The 19,851-nt window shown below is 47.4% G+C and overlaps 1 protein-coding gene across 4 annotated transcripts in view; it reads left to right on the top strand.

Moving 5' to 3' along the window:
- Nucleotides 1-19,851, top strand: part of LOC147429127 (DEAD/DEAH box RNA helicase family protein) — a 234,134-nt gene that overhangs the window by 142,657 nt on the left and 71,626 nt on the right. For all 4 annotated transcript variants that reach the window (XM_086495195.1, XM_086495194.1, XM_086495196.1 and 1 more), the window contains one exon: nucleotides 15,792-15,881. In XM_086495195.1, coding sequence (XP_086351321.1) covers nucleotides 15,792-15,881 — 90 coding nt within the window. The remainder of the gene's footprint in view (nucleotides 1-15,791; nucleotides 15,882-19,851) is intronic.

The following is a 19,851-nucleotide window of genomic DNA, read 5'->3' as shown; positions in this document are numbered from 1 at the left end:
CCGATTTGAAGAATGTCCATTAAGTTTGAAGTTTCTTGGGCTTATGTTCTTACTAGTGGCGGTTCATTAGAAAGTTTGCAAAGGTTGCTTCCTCTTTGCATATCTTGACACAAAAAGGAGTCCCTTTCTCGTGGGGACCCACAGAGGTGAGTGCCTTTCAGACATTGAAAGAGAAATTGACTACAGGACCATTTTTGACTTTGCCGGATTTGCAGAAGTCATTCGAAGTATATTGTGATGCTTGTGGTCGTAGTCTGGGTGCGGTCTTAATGCAAGAAGGCCATGTCGTTGCCTATGAGAGCCGATTGTTCTCAAGGCCAGAATTGACAACACAAATATATGAGAAAGAGCTTTTTGTTGTTATCCATGCTCTTACTTAGTGGCGACATTACCTACCCGGAGCCGATTTAACGGTTTTTACATATCACCAGAGTTTACGCTACTTCTTGTCACAGAAGCAGCTATCGGAAAAGCAGATGCGGTGGGTGAAAATCTTGTCATAGTTTCACTTGTAAATTGTCCATGTGCAGGGACAGAAGAACTTGGTGGCAGATGCTTTGTCCCGGAAGCCGTTGGTTCTGGCTATTTCCGCGATACACCATAGAAGCTTCGAGGATATAGTCCATCAGTATGCCATAGATCCAGATTTTGCAGACGTATTCAGTCGAATACAGAATGGGGAGGTAGTAGCGAGATATTCCATTCAGAATGGCTACTTGATGAAGAAAACAATGTTGTGCGTTACACAGCCGTTGAGGGAAAGATTTTAATCGAATGCCAGTGTCCACCATTTATGGCTCACCGCGTCATTGATACCACCTTGAAAGGTGTGGAGGAATACTTATTTTGGCCGAGACTCAAGAAGGATGTGGACGATTTTGCACGCAGTTGCTGGTTATGCCAGAAGGTCAAGTTTGACAGGCATAAAGCACAGGGATTGTTACAACCTTTACCCATACCGACCCGCCCCTGGGAAAGTATTGCAATGGATTTCATTTTTGATCTCCCGAAAACTCAGTGTGGGCATGATGGTATTTGGACTGTTATTGACAGATTTAGCAAGCAAGCTCATCTCATTCCAGTGAAGAAAAGAGTCAAGTCGGACCACTTAGCAAGACTGTTCATTGCCCAGATATTCAGATTACATGGCATGCCTGAGACGATTGTCTCCGACTGGGACCCCAGATTCACGAGTTTGTTTTGGAAGGCTATTTGGGAGAACATTGGCACACGGTTGGAGTTCTTGTCATCTTTCCACCCGCAGACAAATGGGCAATCTGAGATTGTAAATTCAGTCGTACTGGATTTATTGAAGTCTTACATTTCGGATCAGAAGACTCAATGGGAAAAGTATTTGCCCTTGGTGGAATTTGCCTACAATAACACGATTCACTCTTCGACGGGGAAGGCGCCATTTGAGATTATCGAAGGTGCTCCGAAAGTTCCACCCTTCTTAAGCACGAAAGATAAGATTTTTGAAGCCGACCAGTACACGAGGGACTTGGACACAACTTTTGCCTAGGTCCGGGAGGCTTTAGAGAAATCTCAGGAAAGACACAAAAAGGCAACAGATCGATATCGTCGCGATTTGAAATTAAAGGAGAGAAGGCACGCCTGAAAAAGAAAAAGGGAAAGGAGCGGCTTTTTTAAAAGCTTAGCATGAGATACTATGGACCTTGCAAGATAAAAGAAAAGATAAATGATGTCTCCTATCGACTGAAGCTGCCCGATACTTGGAGGATTCACAATGCTTTTCACGTGAGTCTCCTGAAGCCTTTTAAAGGCGATGTGCCCGATGATGGGGAGCTAGATGAGCAACCCGAAGTGGAGGAAAGCAAGGAGATGCTCGTTCCAGAACAGATAACTGTCACTTGAAGATAGAAAGATAAAAGGTAAAGTGATAAGGCGGTTGTTGGTTAAATTCAAGAACTATCCCGTATTGGATGCGAAGTGGATGGAGGAGGAGGATCTGGCAGATACTCCTCAGATTGTGAACCTTTACCTTGAAGCATTCGGTTTAGCATAGTCTACTCCGATAGAACCCCGACTTCAGCATGGGTGAATCTAGTGCAGTAGGTATGCACAAGAGGGGAGTCACTCCACTCCTTTGTTGATAGATTGCCCCGAGACTTTGATTTGATATAAAGTCACTGATGTCCTTTTGGATTTCGCAGACAATATTTTGTTGTGTATGACTTTATGAATTGGAATTCCCGATAATGAAAATGATACTGATTAATTTGTACTTGACTTGTTTGAGTGCAAGAAATGATAGACGAAATGACTGCAGCATTTCGGTCTGAAAAATATCTATAGACATGATTGCAATAAGGATTAGTCAATCGGGCATCTGAGAGGTCCCGACTGGATCTAGATGCGATTGCTAAATACGTTGCCGATTAATCATGGTCTGAGATTGGAATGATTGTTGAATGTGATTTTTCATGTGATCCTGTGATGTGACTGTCGATTGGTACATGTGCTAGATGTATTATTCCTAGTGCGTCTGTACTAACAGTCAATGTCTGCTAAGACAAATTATGGCATATGTCTGTTTTGCAGGCATAATCGAGGGCGATTACAATGCTTTCAAGAGGGAGGTATGTCACAAATGGACGACGTGGCATGGCCCTAGCCAGAGTTGCAATAGACCTCGACACACACACACACACACACCCGTAAATTGCGGCAGTAGGTTGACGTGGCAGATTTTCGGGTTTCACGCTGAAGGTGCTGACATGGCTGCCGTATGGAACCTCTGGAATTTGCAGTGCAAAAAGCGCTGGCAGGCTGTACGGAATTCCGCCAAGAGCGCTGGTTGCTTTTGGGCACTCTGCTTTTTTTTCCCCCCCGAGAAAAAGATCCTTCTATTAGTTAATGAAACTTCCCATAGGGCTACAAGCACCTCTTCAAGAGAGGGCTACAACAACCATGATGGGGAGACTCTCCCAATGAAAAAACAGCATATGTACAATGAGGCTAAATCAGGAGATGGGAGAAGGGAAAAGCCACACAGGTGGTCGGTAGTGCCATCGGAGTACACCCTGGACCATGGTGTAGAAAGGCCCAGGACGCCAGAGTCGAAGGAAAGCCTCTCTGCGCTCCCGCATGCGGTCCGAGCTGCCCTGTAGTCTCTCGAGCTGTCCTCTGGGAGTTTCGATTAGCTCTAGCCAAAGATCGCGAACAGTCTCTGCTGGTGGCACAGGGCGGAAGCAACGGGCCCGCCAGATGAACCAGAGTGTCAGGCCACTGATGAGCTCCCAACACTCCTCTCTCTCTTTGCACCACTCTTGTGGAGTAAGCTCTATGGCAGGCTGGAGTGTAGGTCGCCCCCCCTGCATCACTATCGTTGCTTCCTCAAAGATGCGGAAGTAATGGGCCCGCCAGATGAACCAGAGTGTCAGGCCACTGATGAGCTCCCAACACTCCTCTCTCTCTTTGCACCACTCCTGTGGAGTAAGCTCTGTGGCAGGTTGGAGTGTAGGTCGCCCCCCCTGCATCACTATCATCCTACTGCTGAAAGATAGCTCAAATTGAAGTGCCGGGCCCGTGAGGGTGGACCAAGCCTCTGCTCCCCAAGTGTACCGTCGAGCCGTAGAGAGAGCAGGCATCAACCGAAGAACACGAAGCCACACGTGCTGTGCGAAAGGATAGTCCCAAAGACAGTGACGCTGACTCTCCACAAGATGGTCACAAGCTGCACATGCGGCCGAGAGACCCCTATGCACTAGCTAGTGCGACCAGCCACTGAAACAAGGTGACTCGCCTCCGCTGTCTGAAGTCCCACAACCTCTCCCAAAAGGCTGCCAAGAACTCAGCTGTGAGACCCTCCTCTTGCCAATGAGGTGCTGCAGCGGGGCGAGCCTCTCTCTGTGCTGCTAGTATGTGACGTCCCAGTCGAACAATGTACTGAAAGAACGGGACACCTGGGCGGTCTGTAGAAGAGAAAGGGTCCCTCCAAAGCCACTCTCCAGGATCCCACTGTACTCATGCCAGTGGACAGCACTTCCAAGCCCACAGTCTCGAGTGTCCAGTCTCAAGAGCTGCTTGGTCAGGATCGATGACACAAGTCCTCCCACAGATGCCCACCACCGGATCCTTTGAAAACAGCACTCTTCCACCTGCACGGCCTCTACTACAACTCGCTGTAAGCATCCCTCACCCTATAACTCGAAAAAAAGGGATGGAACAGTCTCTGAGCAGGTCGGACTAAGATGAGAACCTCCAGTCGTGTGAAGGCTCCGATTTACCTGGGTGCTACTGCGTCGAGAGGTGTGAGCCACTCATCTCGAACTGCCTCTGATATGTCCTGGCACATGCTCTGCACCCCTCTCATGCCGTTTAGTAGCTGGAAACACTGCAACTCCTCTGACAAGCCTGAAAACTCTAACCAGTCACCTAAAGAGCGCGCTGGACCCGTTGCCATGGGACCCCAGGAGACATGAGGCCGACTACCAACCAATTGGCCTCTTTGAGTGCTAACCATGGGGTTCCAAACAAGGGGCTGTCGTAGGCGCTCCTCCGTGCAAGTAGGTTGTCGCTGCTCCAGGCCTCGCCGCAAGTGCTCCCAAGATCGAAGCAAACTCACTGCGAAGCGGTCCTCCAGTCTCCTGCTCAAACCAACTCTGCGCATCTCTGTGAAGATCCATCTGGCCGAGGGTCGCCACGGGCCTCCAGCCTGAGGCACCCTAGCACGAAGCCGCTGTAGCAAGAACTCCTTCCAGGGCTCCTCACCTGGAAGAAGTCCTCTGACTATGAACTTCCCAAGAAGGGCTCTGCTCTGCTGTGCTGGGTCAATGATCCCAAGCCCTCCCTGTGAACACGGAAGAGTGATGACCTGCCATGCCACTTTGGCTCGGGCTATTTGAGTGTCACGTCCTGACCAAAGGAAGTTGCTGATCAACCTCTCTATCTAGCTGATACAAGAACTCGAGAAGATCCAGCAAGAAGTGATGTACCACATACTCGCAACAACACTACTACTCTGCCAGCCAAAGAAAGTCGTGCTGAGCTCCAGTGTAACAACTTCCTCCTGATAGACAGGAGGAGGGGAGCAATCTGCTGCTCGGGAGACAAGTCCAGACCAACCTGACAGTCCAAGTACCAAACTGCAGTCCCTGGGGGAATCCACCTAAAACCCTCTCCTGGCATCCAATCGGGCAAAGGAGCACTACCAACCGAGAAAGCCACTGTCTTCTCCAGTTGATCAGTGCGCCAGATGCACGACTGAAGGTCTCAAGAGCCTGCTTACACCTGTGAAGGTTGGCCTCCTAGCCATCCAAGTACAAGGCTAAGTCGTCAGCAAACTCAGAATCCAGAAGCTCATCTCCCCGAGCAGGAAGTGCTAAGCCCCGCAAACCAACCTGCTGCGACACCAAGAACCTGCTCATCGCCTAAGCATAGAACAGAAAGAGGAAGGGGGCAAGAGGGCAGCCTTGTCTGACCGAATGTGTGAGCATGAAACGATCGCCTCTACCTCCTGACAAAAGTACTTGACTGTGTGCTCGTCTGTACAAAGTTGACACCCCTCTGATCCAAGCATCTGAGAAGCCCATCCTGCGTAGAGTGCCCTCCAGAAAGTCCCAATCAACTTTGTCGTGGGCCTTCTCAAAATCAAGAAGAAGAATCACCAGATCCTCACCACGAAGCCTCGCTAGGGCAGAAGCCTCCCAAAAAGTAAAGATGTTGTCACGGATACTACACTCCTTGACAAAACCAGTTTGGGTCCCATGTAACTGCTTTCTAGAAGTGGCTGGATCCTCAAACTCAGAGCCTTGGCAAGAATTTTGTAGGCTGAGTTGAGGATGGTGATGGGGCGCCACTGTCGAATCTCATCCAAGGAGCCACCCTCCTTGGGAATGAGGTAGTTCAGACCCTCAATCATGCTGTCAGGCATCTCTCTTGTGTGCAAGATGTACTGGAAAGCACTACAGAGATCAGGGCCAAGCAAGTCCCGGTACTCCAAGAAAAAACTGGGCCAGGATGATCCCTCTGTCCAGAATGGCATGCTGTAGAGACTCCGCAATAGTCATACATACCCCAGCCTGGATGCCTCCAGGTCTAAAAGCAACTGACCAAAAAGTCTCATAGCGACCACGCAAAGTCTGACCACAACGCCGAATGCAGCTCTCACAAAGATGATGCTCCTGCAGCATAAGAATGTCAATCTCACCACCCACAAGGTATCTCTGCAGCTCCTGACGCAGCTGACCCCTCTGTCGCTGAAACTGGGGCCCTCCTAATCCCTGCACATTCCATGAGATGATCCTCATAGAGTTAGTGAGAGAAAACAGATGCTGCAACAGCAGCCAACCTCTTTGAGGCCGGTTTGGATGAGAAGTAATCCGCATCCGAACGACCTTTAGATAAGCGCGCAAGAAGTGACTGTCCCGCCCAGGCCCAAGCCGAGCGTGCAGCCCGAAGGGCTACATCCCTAGTCCAAGAATCCTCATGCACAAAAACATAACACGGAGGACATTGAGTGTTAGCAAACAAGTGTACCACAATGTGCCTGCAACCTGCTGCATCTGGAGGTCACGCTGAACTTGGCAAGAGGCCAAAGTGTCTGTACCAGATCTGTCATTGCTAAGTCCCCTGTGTGATGTGAGAACTCAATAGCCTGTGTCTAAAGCCAGTCCAGGAGTGTGTGCTGGGTCCACTCCGTGGTATCCCTACCACACAACGGAAAGGAGAAACCCACCGCCGTGTCTAGGGCCTCACTGCCTCTAGCTGCAAGAAAGAGGACGTGGACTCGAAAGCTGGCCTCCTCTAAGTTGGAAGAGGAATCACCGAGAAACCCAGTGAAGCTGTAATCGAAGAAATCCCAGCATCTGCGAATGTCGAAGTTGGTTATCCCTCTGGGGATCGCTGCAAAGGGAGAAGTGAGCACCAAAAAAGGAGGCCTCAAGTGGGGCCGTCCCTCACGAGCCACACGGCTCGTAGCAAAAGCACTACCAAGAGAACGCCTCGCGGCAGAAGCGTGGCCAATACCCTGTGTTTGAGGAGGAGGGGCGGAGGGGTCCGGAGACGAGGCTGTGGGCCCCATCGAGGAGAGGGGAGGGGTGGGGGGCGAAGGTGGAGGTGGGGGGAGGGAAGGAGGCGGGGGAGGCGAGGCGGTAGCGGCTGAGGAACAGAAGTGGATGGGGCCTCCTCAGGTAGGGCCTGTTGAAAGGGGTCGAAACGGTTTCCAGTCGGAACCTAGTGCTGCTGAGCTGCAGCAAGTCGGCCACCTGGAGGAGCAGTGGGGTGAGCTCTCCCCTGACGGCGGCGGCGAGGCACCTGCTGCCAACCGTCAACTGGCTGGTCACTAGTCTCTGTCGAAGTACCAGCCTGTGTATCCTGTGTACTTGGCTGCTTGGCATGCTCGTCCTTGGGTGGCTGCGCATGCATTGTGGGTTGAGGTCTTCTGCGAGGACAAGACTTTGCCATATGGCCCATCTGTCTGCAAATGAAACACTGGTTCAGGAGACCCGAATACTCCACACTTTGTCTAATCCATCCCCACTCACCCTAGGCAGCAGTAGCACCTTGGGGAGGGAGTGTGTGTCACGAACAAGAACCCGCACAGTAGGTAGACCGGTGGCCTTGGCCACAACTGAAGCTGCCGTGCGTGGAGACTTCAAAACTGTCGAACATGGAACCAATCCTGGGTAGGAGGGGATGGTACTCTCGCCTCAGGCCTGGAAAGCAAACCGAAATCGGCAAGTCTGCCTCCACCTCGAGCACATCTGTAGTAGAGTCGAAACCGTGATGCCAACGTCAAAAGTAACCTCGAGCTGCTCTGGTGCCGAGCGGGCTCATCGAGATCACTTTGGCCGCCATGTCTGCAGACTCGAACGCGACCTGGTAGTACCCTCTCCCGAGGATCTGGACATCTGTAATCTTGCTGACATCGGAGAGAAGACGGGCCTACAGTAAATCCCGAAGTTCGCCCTGACAGGGCCGAGTGCCAATGATTTTACAGATAACCGAAGTGGCCTGCAAGCGCTCCACTTCGGCCATCAAGCTCGCTTGCTCTTCTGGCGAAAGAGCAAGTCGAAGGGTCGGCTCCGCGGTGTCGGGCGAGGGGGCTTCTGTGGAGTCCCTCTGAGGTGGAGCAGAGGCAGCCATTCTGTGTTTGCTGCTGAAAGGATAGGGTCGTTGGTGGCGAGGCGAATGCCAACAAGCTGAAAAAACAGCCTACAGGCTCGAAGAATGCGAAAAAGGGATGGAAAAAGAGGGCCGGGGGGGGTGGTAAAGAGAGCTGAGGCCAGGGCGGGAGGTTGAAACGGCGGCAAATGGGGGCGCGGGGGCTGGCTGTACGATCGCTGGTTAGCGGCGGGCGGGGCAGCGGCCAGGGGAGCCCGTAGCATGAGGGAGGAGGGGGGAGGCGGGAACAGTGGCAAGGGAGCTGCACGTGCAGCGGGGGGGGGGGGGGCAGCAGCGAGCTACTTTCAGGCTCTTTGGGCACTCTGCTTTTGAGTGAGAAGCTTTTTAATTAATGCTTTTGGGGCTCTGCTTTTGGGCATTCCTTGTACCAATAAATAAGTGGGCTAGGCCTCACTTCTCAGAGCATCTAGACGCAGAGTCTGAGAGTGAGCGCTTGCCTACTCTCTTGTACTTTGAACACAGATTAATATAAAAAGAAATACCGAAAGGGGCGCCAGTGTTTGGGGCGAACATCTCTAGGCACGGAACTCCGCTAGGCTGTTCCGAATCTTGTGAATTGTGAACTGTTTTGAAGTGAATCTGTGTTGTGTCGCAGTAGAATCTTGACTTGGAGTGTCCAAGTTTATTACAGGTCTTGATTTCTAGAAGATCAAGGTGGGCGGACAAAGTTAGGCAGGCAATTTCATCCTAAAGGTGGGGTTGGGTCTATTGCCAGAGGTTCCCATGGTGGTGGTCTTTTGGCGCTTCAATTGGTCGCCAAGGCGGTAATAAGTCCAATTTTGTCAATAGTTGGGTCCGTAGGGACCGATTCCCTCAAGTACCCAACCCCAAGCCAAGTCCACCCTAGTGCTATTCTATCCAAGGGACATTCTCACAAGCTTGGTGGTATTATGATCTATCCCTACTTAGGAGGGTATTCTCAGTGGAAATTCAGTGTTAATTCCAAACAAGCAGGTAGTCCTACAATTTTTCAGAAAGCAATTCCTTCGAAGGGATTGTTCCTACAAGCAAGCAAAAGTTTTCAACACAATGGGTCATTCACACTCAACAAACACTTCAAGGGTAAAATTTCTACACTAAGGGTTCTCTCTCCTTAAAATTTGTGCAACCAAGAAACATTCAAATGGATGTGCATGTTATCATTCTTTTTGGGGACGATGTGATTGCCATGCCATTGAGGAATTTGGATTGAGGTCACCATCCTCGCCACAAAACCCTTTATGTTGACTACTGCGGTCGATCACATGCGGGAAACTTTTGTGCTGCCTCTATGGGCTTCTGCTACTCCTAAATTGTTTACCGCATCCAAGCATGGGTTGATTGATCATTTAGAGCTGCTGCAAGCCTACCACATGTAGTCACTTGGGGCGCTGCCTAATCTAGGACGCTACTTTTTCTCGGCCGTGCGTAGCTTCTATTATGCCTTTCAAGCTGGCGAGTTTTTTGTGGCAGCTTGTTTGATTTGTGGCCTTTTACTCATGCAGCCTTCCTCATGCACACTATATATTCTCACGGAGAGAAATCACAGCTCTTTTGTGTTTTCAACCTCCAAAAGCTTGATTTGTACCTATGTCCACTCCCTTTCTGTGCTTGAGGTTCATACCTCAATGCTATAGTTGCCTTGGCCTAAGCGGCTTTACAGTTTATGCAATGTTTGTAAATTTGCCACAAATTCACAGAGGAAAATTAGTTCTGGTGACAACATTATTGAAGTAATGTCTATATTTACAAAAGAAAATTCCAAGCTCATTTGAATGAAACTTACAAGGCTGCACAGAGCACGATCAAAACGATCACTACTTTTCTTAATGAAACATGCAATCGAACCATTGGTACCGATCTCCAACACAATCTTTACAAACAAATCAGAGAAAGGGCCATTAAAAAATTTCAATACTAAAATTGTACTTGTAACAGGCTTGGACACTCCAATCGAGAAATCAATAGCAACACACGAACAAAAACTTTCATGATCACTGAATTTTAATAGAGAGATGAGAGAGAGAGTCGACACGGCCCGGCGGAGTTCCGTGCCTAGAGGTATTGACCCCAATGTCTGGTGCCCCTTTTGGTATTTTTTTCCATTAATCATTGCAAAGTACAACTCCCGAGGGATCTATGCTCTCAAACTCTGCGTCCAGATGCCCTGGAGAGTGAGGCCCTTAGGGCTCTTTTATTGTTACAAAGGGATGCCAAAAGCAGAGCCCCAAAAGCAATAAACTCAAAAGCAATTGGTTCTTAAAACAACAATCCCAAAAGCATCTTAATTCCAAAAGCAACTGGCTCCAAAAACTGCCAAAAAGCAGCCAGCACGAATTACGGAATTCCGTACAGTTCAGCGTCAGCATGCTGCCAGTGCAATTTGTGGTGCGATTTGCGGGCGTCCGTATTGCCACATCAGCACGCTGTCTGCGTGATCTGTGGGCGTTCGTATAGTTGTCAATAATCCCAAAAGCATCTTAATTCCAAAAGCAATTGGCTTCAAAAACTGCCAAAAAGCAGCCAGCACGAATCACGGAATTCCGTACAGGTCAGCCACGTGAGCATGCTGCCAGCGCAATTTGCGGGCGTCCGTACTGCCACTTCAGCAGGCTGTTAGCGTGATCTGCGGGCATTCGTACAGTTGCCATGTCATTTGTTCGTACTGTCCGTCCATCGGGGCAATGCTGCCACTTATTCATTTTGTGACATAACCCCCTTTTGAAAGAATTGTTATCGCCCTCGATCACGCCTGCAAATCAGACAGAGGCCTTAAACCAATTCAGTAGACACTGACTCTAAGTACCGATGCACTAGACGCTACAAATCCAACACATGTACAAAGACGACAGTCACACCACTGCACATGACATCACTGGACATCACATGACAAATCAATCACATAAAAATTCATTCCAAATCTCAGACCATGACTGCCAGCAACGTATTAGTAATCTCATCTAGATCCATCCCGAACCTCATTGATGTCGGGTTAACTAATCCCATATTTCGATCATGTCTATAGAGATTTTCGACTCAAGCACTGTCGTGTGCCATCCAGCAGAATATTGTCACCACATCAATCTTTATTCTTTCTAGGTAACCTATGACAAAGGAGCGGAGTAACTCCTCTCTTGTGCAGTCCCGCCTGCACCAGATTCAACCTACTGATCTCCGGGAATTCTTGGAATAGCCAAATTTAGACCAAAAGTGTCAAGGTAAAGTTCCAAATCTGAGGGGTATCTGCTAGGTCCTCCTCTTCCATCCATTTCGCATTCAATGCCGGATAGTTCTTGACGAAGAACTGTCGTTCACTGTACCTTTTCCTTTCCTTTCCTAGTGAGCCAGTATCTGTTCCAGAACAAGTATCTCCTCGCTCTCTTTCCCTTTAGGTTGCTCCTCACGCTCCATGTCACCTGACACCTCACCCTTGAAATTTTCAACATACTCACATGAAAGCATTGTGAATCTTCCAAGTCTCTGGCAAGTTCAGTCTGAAGAATACATCATTTATCTTCTCTTTACTCTGGAAGGGCCATAGTATTGCATTCTTAGCTTTGGAAAAAGCTAGTCCTTTTCCTTTCAGTTCCTAAGGCATGCGTTTTTAAATCGTAAGAGCACCCAAATCATTTTCCTTCAGCTCCAAGTCGCGTCGAATCGTGTTGGTTGCCTTTTGAAGCCGTGCTTGAGACTTCTCAAGAGCCTCGTGCACCTTGACAAAAGCAGTATTCAGATCTAGATCATATTGATCTGCTTCAAAAATCTTATCTTGGGTCTGGGGAATGTTCTGATCTACTAACTGATTCCCTTTTTCCTTTCTTTCCTTGTGCCTTGGGACCTGCAAGTAGCGTCTTTCGCTTCCCTTGTCCATTGGCAAGTCAGTGTCAATAATTGGAATAAGACGCACTACCCTCTGATTCCTCTTTCTCTTGAATCCTTTGATGAACTTGCATTTGGTTCCCTTCGCTCATTTGGAACCCTCTGATTCTCCAGCATCCGGTGATGAGCTGTCATCCGGTTCCCTTGATTCATTCTCTTCACTGGCAGACTCTTGCCTTTTTGAGGTGGATACTATCGTATCCGTCACATAAGTCAATGAGCCGGCATGCATTCCAAATTGTTGCTTAGTTATGTCCCATAAGTCTTTGAATGGAGTCAGACTTCTGGTTTGAAGCATAGTCTTGAATCTCTTCAGCAAACTACAGCAAAATCACTCAAATTGGTCTTTCAAAGTAATCTTCTGGAACGAAGACACTGGCAAACAAGTATCCCAAAGCCTCTGTCAATAGTCATCCAATGTATCTTTCTCAGTCATTTTCAAGTGATGCCAAGTCGTGATGACATCTCTTGCATATTCGTCTATTATCCAAGTTGACGTGAAAAAAATAGAATTTTAAGCACGTCGCATATATGTTTCTCTGCGTAACAACAGAGTAGATGACCATGCCTGGACCGTTCCCTTTCAAGTAAGATGCCGCCTTTCGCTCCCTGGAATGTTCTGAGAACCGCTCTCTGGAGAAGGCGACATCAAATTGCGAAAATAAGGAGCTGTGGCATGCTGATCAACTATATGCTCGAAGCTTCTGCGATGAATCGCAGAAATAGCCAGAACCAAGGGCTTCCGAGACAATGTATCTGCCACTAAATTCTTTTGTCCTTGAACATGGACAATCGGGAAGTGAAACTGTGACTAGAGGGTAGCACATCGCATCTGCTTTTCGGAAAGTTTCTTCTATGACAAGTAGCGTAAACTCTGATGATCCATAAAGAGCGTATAATCAACTCCGAGTAGCTAGTGTACTGAGTAAGAGCATGGATCACTGCCAATAGCTCTTTTTCATAAATCTGTGCAACCATTTCAGGACGTGAAAACATCTTGCTCTCATAAGCAATACATGGCCTACTTGCATCAATATTGCTCCTAAATTGCAACCACAAGCATCACAGTAAATTTTGAATGGCCTTTGCAAGTCTGGTAAGGCCAACACGAGTCCAGTAATCAACTTCTCTATGTTGAGACAATGTGTCCCAAGAAAAAACTCGCTCTTTTTCACATTTCTAAGCAATTTATCCTTCCGCAGTGCCTGGAAAACCTGCAAAACAGGTGGTGTCTGTGTTCTGCTTCATTCTTGGGGAAAACGATAACGTTGTCAAAGAAAGTACGCACATTTGATCGGTACTCTCTGAAAATCCAAAAAGCTGTCCTGAAAGCTGTCTTGTAGACGTCTCCAAGAGCAATTTGAATCTGATAATAATCACTCTTCAGGTCAATTCGGCAAGTAGAACCCTGAAGTATGTTGAGTATATCTTCGATCCTCGTAATGTAGAAATCTGTTCTGATTCATTGTTTCTTTATTTTGGCCTCCGCTAACTGTGTAAAGTCGTCGTTTTGGTGGTGGTGTACTATCCGGAAATCAATCATGTGATCTTCAAGACGTGAAGGAGGCAACTCGCCTGGTACGCCCTCAGAGAAACAGTCCTCCTAAGTTTGGAGAAAATCTTGTCGTTTCTTTTAGAGGTCAAACATATTCGACATATTCGACCTTCATTTGTCATCGAGTAAAAGAAACTAGATTTCATCAAGTGGGACGGACTCGCCTTTCAGTTCTTCCGTCAAGTACAATCTCTTTGCCCTTCTCATTCGTCAAAGTTGCTTTCTTAGCCCGATAGTCAACCACGGCGTTGTTCTTGTGGTACCAAGGGATTCCTCGGAGGACATCACACCCTTCCAAAGGCATGATATAAAAGTCGTCGTGCCCTAAACACCCCTGACATTGCAAACGAAGTTTTCCAATGATCGGTGTAATGGCAACATCCTATGCGGGTGCCGCTAGAACTGCCTCCACTTGTGGCCTTAGTCTGTCGGACGAGTGTAATTCCAAGTCGAGCTACCAATTCAAGTGAAAAGAAGTTGGCCTTGGCTCCTCCATCAAAGAAAGATGAGGGCTTCCTGGTCTCGCACTTTGCCCCATGCTGTGCAAGGTTCGATATTTTCATTCATCTGATCAAGGTTGGTGATCCCCACAAAATCTAGTACGAGTCTTGCTTTTGTCTTTCCTTTTCTTCCGCACTCGGTTGCTGCTTTGTAACTCTTTGGCTTATCTTATGGTGGTCCTCTGGTTCATCTTCTTCTCAAGAGTTCTTGTCCATCTCTTTCTACGAGTATAGGTTCCGCTTGTCTGCACTCGTCTGTCCTTCAGCTTTCCTCTTGACTTGAGAGGAGAATCAATGGCCTCACGCCTTCTTGAGTAAATCTCATCGATCACGTAATCCTTCAGGTGTTTCACCAATCTCGGGTCTCTGGAGTACTTGATTAATGTGTTCACACATATGCCAATCTACAATTGACGTTTGTACTCCGTTCTGGCAAACTTTTCCGCTGAAAAATTAACCCAAATCTTCATGCTTTTCTTCAATTCGCGTGTCAGATTTTCAACTTTTCTTTGCCTTCCCACTGATAGGTGTTATCTTTGTCAAATTCTCCATGTGTAATCTAGGATTCTTTGTGGCTTTATGCCTTGTAAGACAAAGCGATGAAGATGGGAGCGCGCTCGATGCGCGATGTACGAAGGGTTGGGAGTAGCTAATAAGTCCAGGGTCGGGGCAAGAAGATTCTTTCACAAAGAAAACTTGCATGTGCTGCAAAAAGGATTGGATCTTCCGTGGAAGAAGAATCTTTCTAAGCTGTGATACCATTGTAACAGGCTTGGACACTCCAAGCGAGAAATCAACAGCAACACACAAATAGAAACTCCATAATCATTGAACTTTAATAGAGAGAGGAGAGAGAGTCAACACGGCCCGGCAGAGTTCCGTGCCGAGAGGTATTGGCCCCAAAGTCTAGCGCCCCTTTCAGTATTTCTTTTTCATTAATCATTGCAAGTAACAACTTGAGGGACCTCTGCTCTCAGACTCTGCGTCTAGATGCCTCGAAGAGTGAGGCCCTTAGGGATCTTTTATTCTTACAAAGGGATGCCAAAAGCAAACCGCCAAAAGCAATTAAACTCAAAAGCAATTGGTTCTTAAAACAATAATCCCAAAAGTAACTGGCCCCAAAAACTGCCAAAAAGCAGCCAGCACGAATCACGGAATTCCGTACAGTTCAGCCGTGCCAGCATGCTCCCCCGATGGACTCTATGGCACAACCTTTTAGTGTAGAGCAGGTGAGTACCTAGAGCTCATTAGCACCCGAGGGCGGCCTACCTATATGGTTCCTGTGGACTTCTCAATGCTTTGGTATCGTTGAGTAAATTCTGTGGCTCTGGCTGATCATAGACCTGTGGTCTGAGGTGATTCATCCATAGTAGTGAATTTGCTCATTACTTCTTACAAAGGCTGGCTCACTTCACTGTAGTACATTCAACTAGTGTGGCTTTCCCTATATTTCATTGTATTAAATTGCTCTCTGAGTTCATTGTGCATCTTAGGAGTGTCTGCAGATGCTCTCTAACCTTGGACAAGGACGTGGAGTAGCCCTTTCAGTATTTGATTTAATTAATACAAGAATCAAGCAGACCATTTGTTCATCAAGTCTTCCACTGTGTTAAACCTTAAGATTGGCACCGACTTGCACGGAGGTTGGTTTTGATGAGCTCAGTATTGCATGAAGGCCATCTTAACCTGGGTTTGAAAATAATGGTTTTTTTTTTTTTTTTTTTCTTCAGGCATATATTGGGATTCATTCCCCGGATACAGAGGCAGTTGCTGAGAAGGCCCGTCAGCGATTTGTGTTCGATGAATTTTTGTTTCTGCAGGTTCTTATGGCTCCCCATCATTTGTTTAGTTTCTGTGTGCTTTTCTCTTGCCCAATGTTTGTGTGTAACACGGTATGTGCATCTTCTATGAAGTACATTGGCATCAAACAGGTGCACAAACTTGAACACTGCACATGTACACACCTTTTTGTGAGAGCTCCATACTGTTGGAACCTGATCTTGGTTGGACAAGATTGACAACATCCGTGTAACAGTCATCAGCAATGATAACATGACACCCACCTTATCGTTTCCTGCTCAAAAATCTGGGTGTAAAATGGAAAAAGTCACATTTTGGTGAGAATATGAGAAAAAATGTATTATGGTTCACCTTAAAGAAGAAAAACACGGATAGAATTAAGATGTGCCTTCTGGGGATTGTGATTAGATGGTCTCTTTGTTTAATGTATGCTCTTTTGTGTGTCTTTACCTTTCCATATAAAGAAAAGACGATCTCTCTCCAATCACACAGCAAAGAGGTCTCTTTTAAGCACTAGTCTTGTATCTGGGCCACAAAAGTGACTTGGCCATTAAGTGGTCATCCCAGACTTTAATAATTGGACCGTAGCTTTTTTATATGACAAATTCATGAAACTTCTTGAGTATGTTTTAAGACGTGCAAAAGGTGTTAAGAGTCGTATTTGACTTCAAATCAAAGATAATTCAATTGTAAAGAAGGGACGTTTCAATGTATTGCTCAAACTTGGACTGTTGCTCAACCTTGAAACTTAGAAGTTTTGCTAGGATTGTGTAGGCTGGGGTGAGGATTGTGATCGTCTCCACCTTGTAATGTCATTGAGTGAACCTCCCTCCTCTTGGATGAGATAAATCAATTCCTCTAACAAGCTTTGTGGAATCGCACCCAAGTCCATCACATGCTTGAGATTATTGCATATGTCAGGGCTAACCAACTTCTAATACCACAGGAAAAAAACAGGAGTAAGGCCATCCTCTCTCAGGAGACTTTGATGTGATAAGGCATTCAATGCATCCAACAACTATGTCTCTGAGAAAAGCTTGCCAACTCGGACTGCAGACCATTTGTGACCTCTGCACGACAAGCCTCCGTGTGTTTCAAAGGCTTCTCTACTGAAAGGAGGTGGCTGTAAAAAGCTGTGGCTCTCTCCCTTTGATCTCTCTCAGCTTTGCGCCAAAGAGCCATCCTTCCTTTGAAGCTGATGAACGCTAGAAGAATGAGAATGTCTAGGCCTACTGATCTCAAAATCCTCGTCTGTAACCTGATCACCAACCTGAGTCCATAGAGATGCCTAGTCTATGAAGAACATTTTTTTGATCTCCAGTCCTCAAGCGCAGAGATCTCTTGTCTTGCCTGTCATGACTGAGCATCTCCTCCATCCTCTGAAGTGAGGTCAGGCCTCTTCGCAAACATCGCTCATACTCACGAATCTCAAGCAGTCAAGCTTGGGCAATTCCATGAAAGACTGCTCACTTTTCGTCATCGCCGTTGCTGGCTGCGAGCTGCAGTAACCTCCATCCATATCATTGTCTACGAGATCATCTACACTGTTCCAGTCAGCAACAACACTCTCAAATGTTTTGAGAACATGGTTTTCCTCCTGTGCTCCCTCCTCAATCACCAATACAACTGGTGCATGGTTTGAGGAGGAGAAGGCGGCAAGGAGGGCCGTTGTGCCCTCTCGCCCACTGTAACAGGAAGGCACCACATGCAAGTGAAAAGAGCAGACTGAAACAGACTTTTAGCACTTCAAAACAACTTGAAAAGAGAGAGGGAGAGAAAAAATCCATGAGAGAGACACGGAGTGGCGCAGTTCCACTCCCAGAGGGCACTGGCCCCAAAATCCCGGTGTATCCCGCTTGAAAATATTCGAAGCATCAGCCTTCTTGTTGTAGAGTTTCTTGTTGGCAAAGTGTCAAATGAGGTCTTGCCGGTTGAGTCGAATTGTCGGGAGAATGGCAAGCATTTTCAGGTTACCAACACAACTGGTGCATGGTTTGAGGAGGAGAAGGCGGCAAGGAGGGCTGTTGTGCCCTCTCGTCCACTGTAACAGGAAGGCACCACATGCAAGTGAAAAGAGCGGACTGAAACAGACTTTTAGCACTTCAAAACAACTTGAACAGAGAGAGGGAGAGAAAAAATCCATGAGAGAGACGGAGTGGCGGAGTTCCACTCCCAAAGGGCACTGGCTCCAAAACCCCGGTGTGTCTCGCTTGAAAACATTCGAAGCATCAACCTTCTTGTTGTAGAGTTTCTCGTTGGCAAAGTGTCAAATGAGGTCTTGCAGGTTGAGTCGACTTGTCGCGAGAATGGCAAGCATTTTCAGGTTACCCCATTTTGTCAAAAGTAGCACGTCAAATAGGGATGCCATTTGACTCAAGGTAAAAATATTCTTGAAAGCTTGCCAAGTCCTTGGAGCGTGCGACTTGGTAGTTATAGAACTCCTCCATTGCATAGCATTCTTTTTTAGCAAACCGGCGACTCGAGAGATCTTCGATTGTTCAGTGTAGTTCCGAGGGCATAGATATTGTCGAACTACATCAGGAACTGCAAGGCTTTCTCTCTAGCTTTCATTCCCAAAAAGGTGAAAAATTTCACCTTAGGTCTATATTGTTAAAGTCCTTCGGCTGATGTGGTGCAAATCTAGGATGTAGATAGGCATATGGGCTCCAACCATTATACCCAGGTGGCAGTGGGGGAGGTGGTGGAAAAGGAGTCAGAAGGTTGCACCACGTTCCTAAAAACTCCCTCGATCGGAATAGAAGACTGTGTACGTTGTCGGGAGGAGGCCCTTGTGCATCCTGGCGTCGGACAAGGAGGAAAAACCTGAGGCAACTGAGGTGGCAACAACTAGTTCAAAAACTGTTGAAAGCTGTGCAGAATTGGGAGGTTCTGCTGAGGGTGCCTCGAGAGTATGTCACAGAGTTCATCCAGGAGGAGCTTTACGTACTCTGTAGAATAGAAGCAACATCTTGCTCTGTCTATTCTTGTAGAGACTCATATGCTTTCAAAAAAGCAGACGCCAACTGAAAAGAACATACTAGAATAGACTTTCAGCACTTCAAAACAACTTGAAGAGAGAGGGGGAGAAAAATCCACGAGTGAGATGCTGAGTGGCGGAGTTCCACTGTCAGATTGGACTGACCTCCAAGCCTTGGCGCTCCTATCGGTATTTCTTTATAATACTTCAACATGTTACAAGTGTGGATGCTGCTCTAGTTCTCTGCAAGCTGGAATGCCAGAAGGAGACCCCCCTAGTTCATATTTAAAGGCCCTTGGCCTCCCGAAAGCAGTGACATGAAAAGCTAAAAGCATCTTGCCCAAAATCTGACGCCCCAAGGGCTTGCACGTAAAACCTGGCCTCATACAATGCCACGTCAGCACTTTCGCAAAATGTGGGCTCTGCTGTATGGTGTTGCCATGTCAGCCTTTTATGCAATTTAAGTTGTCCTTTTTCGTCTAGGGTTTAGGTCCCTTGGCGAGGTTCTCTAAGCTGGTCAGGCTCTTGGATGGATTAGGATGCTAGAGTCCTGACTCCCATTGTCTTCAGTGGTTGCCACATCACTAATTTGTGACACCCACAAGGAGGTCACCCAAATGAAAACGATCTCTGTGTGATAGGTAGCACCCCCGAGGTACAAATCAGGCTGAGAGAAACTTCAAGCTCCCATGCCGTCTCTCAAAAACCTCATGATGCCATAACCTGTTATTTCTCAACGTCCCGAGAGCCTCAAGCGAATGCTACAACAGAAACTGGCCCTACCTACTGTCCCACGGCCTCCATGTCACATGGTGACCCATCCCTCTTCTTCCAGGACCATTCCCTCCGCTTCCGCTTGGGATTCCTCCAACAAAACCCTTCACATGAACCAACCATCCCTTGTGGAAGCCTCAAGTGTCAAGGTGACAACCAAGTCCAACATAACAAGATTACAAGAGGTGTAAGAGGAGATTGCCCCCACAATCATCAGTTGCAATCTTGCTTCTGGCGTC

Source organism: Adiantum capillus-veneris, chromosome 22, assembly GCF_014529385.1.
Source record: "Adiantum capillus-veneris isolate H3 chromosome 22, ASM1452938v2, whole genome shotgun sequence".
Lineage (NCBI taxonomy): Eukaryota > Viridiplantae > Streptophyta > Polypodiopsida > Polypodiales > Pteridaceae > Adiantum > Adiantum capillus-veneris.
The sequence above is the reverse complement of the archived record's forward strand: the minus strand, read 5'-3'. Positions and strand labels throughout refer to the sequence as shown.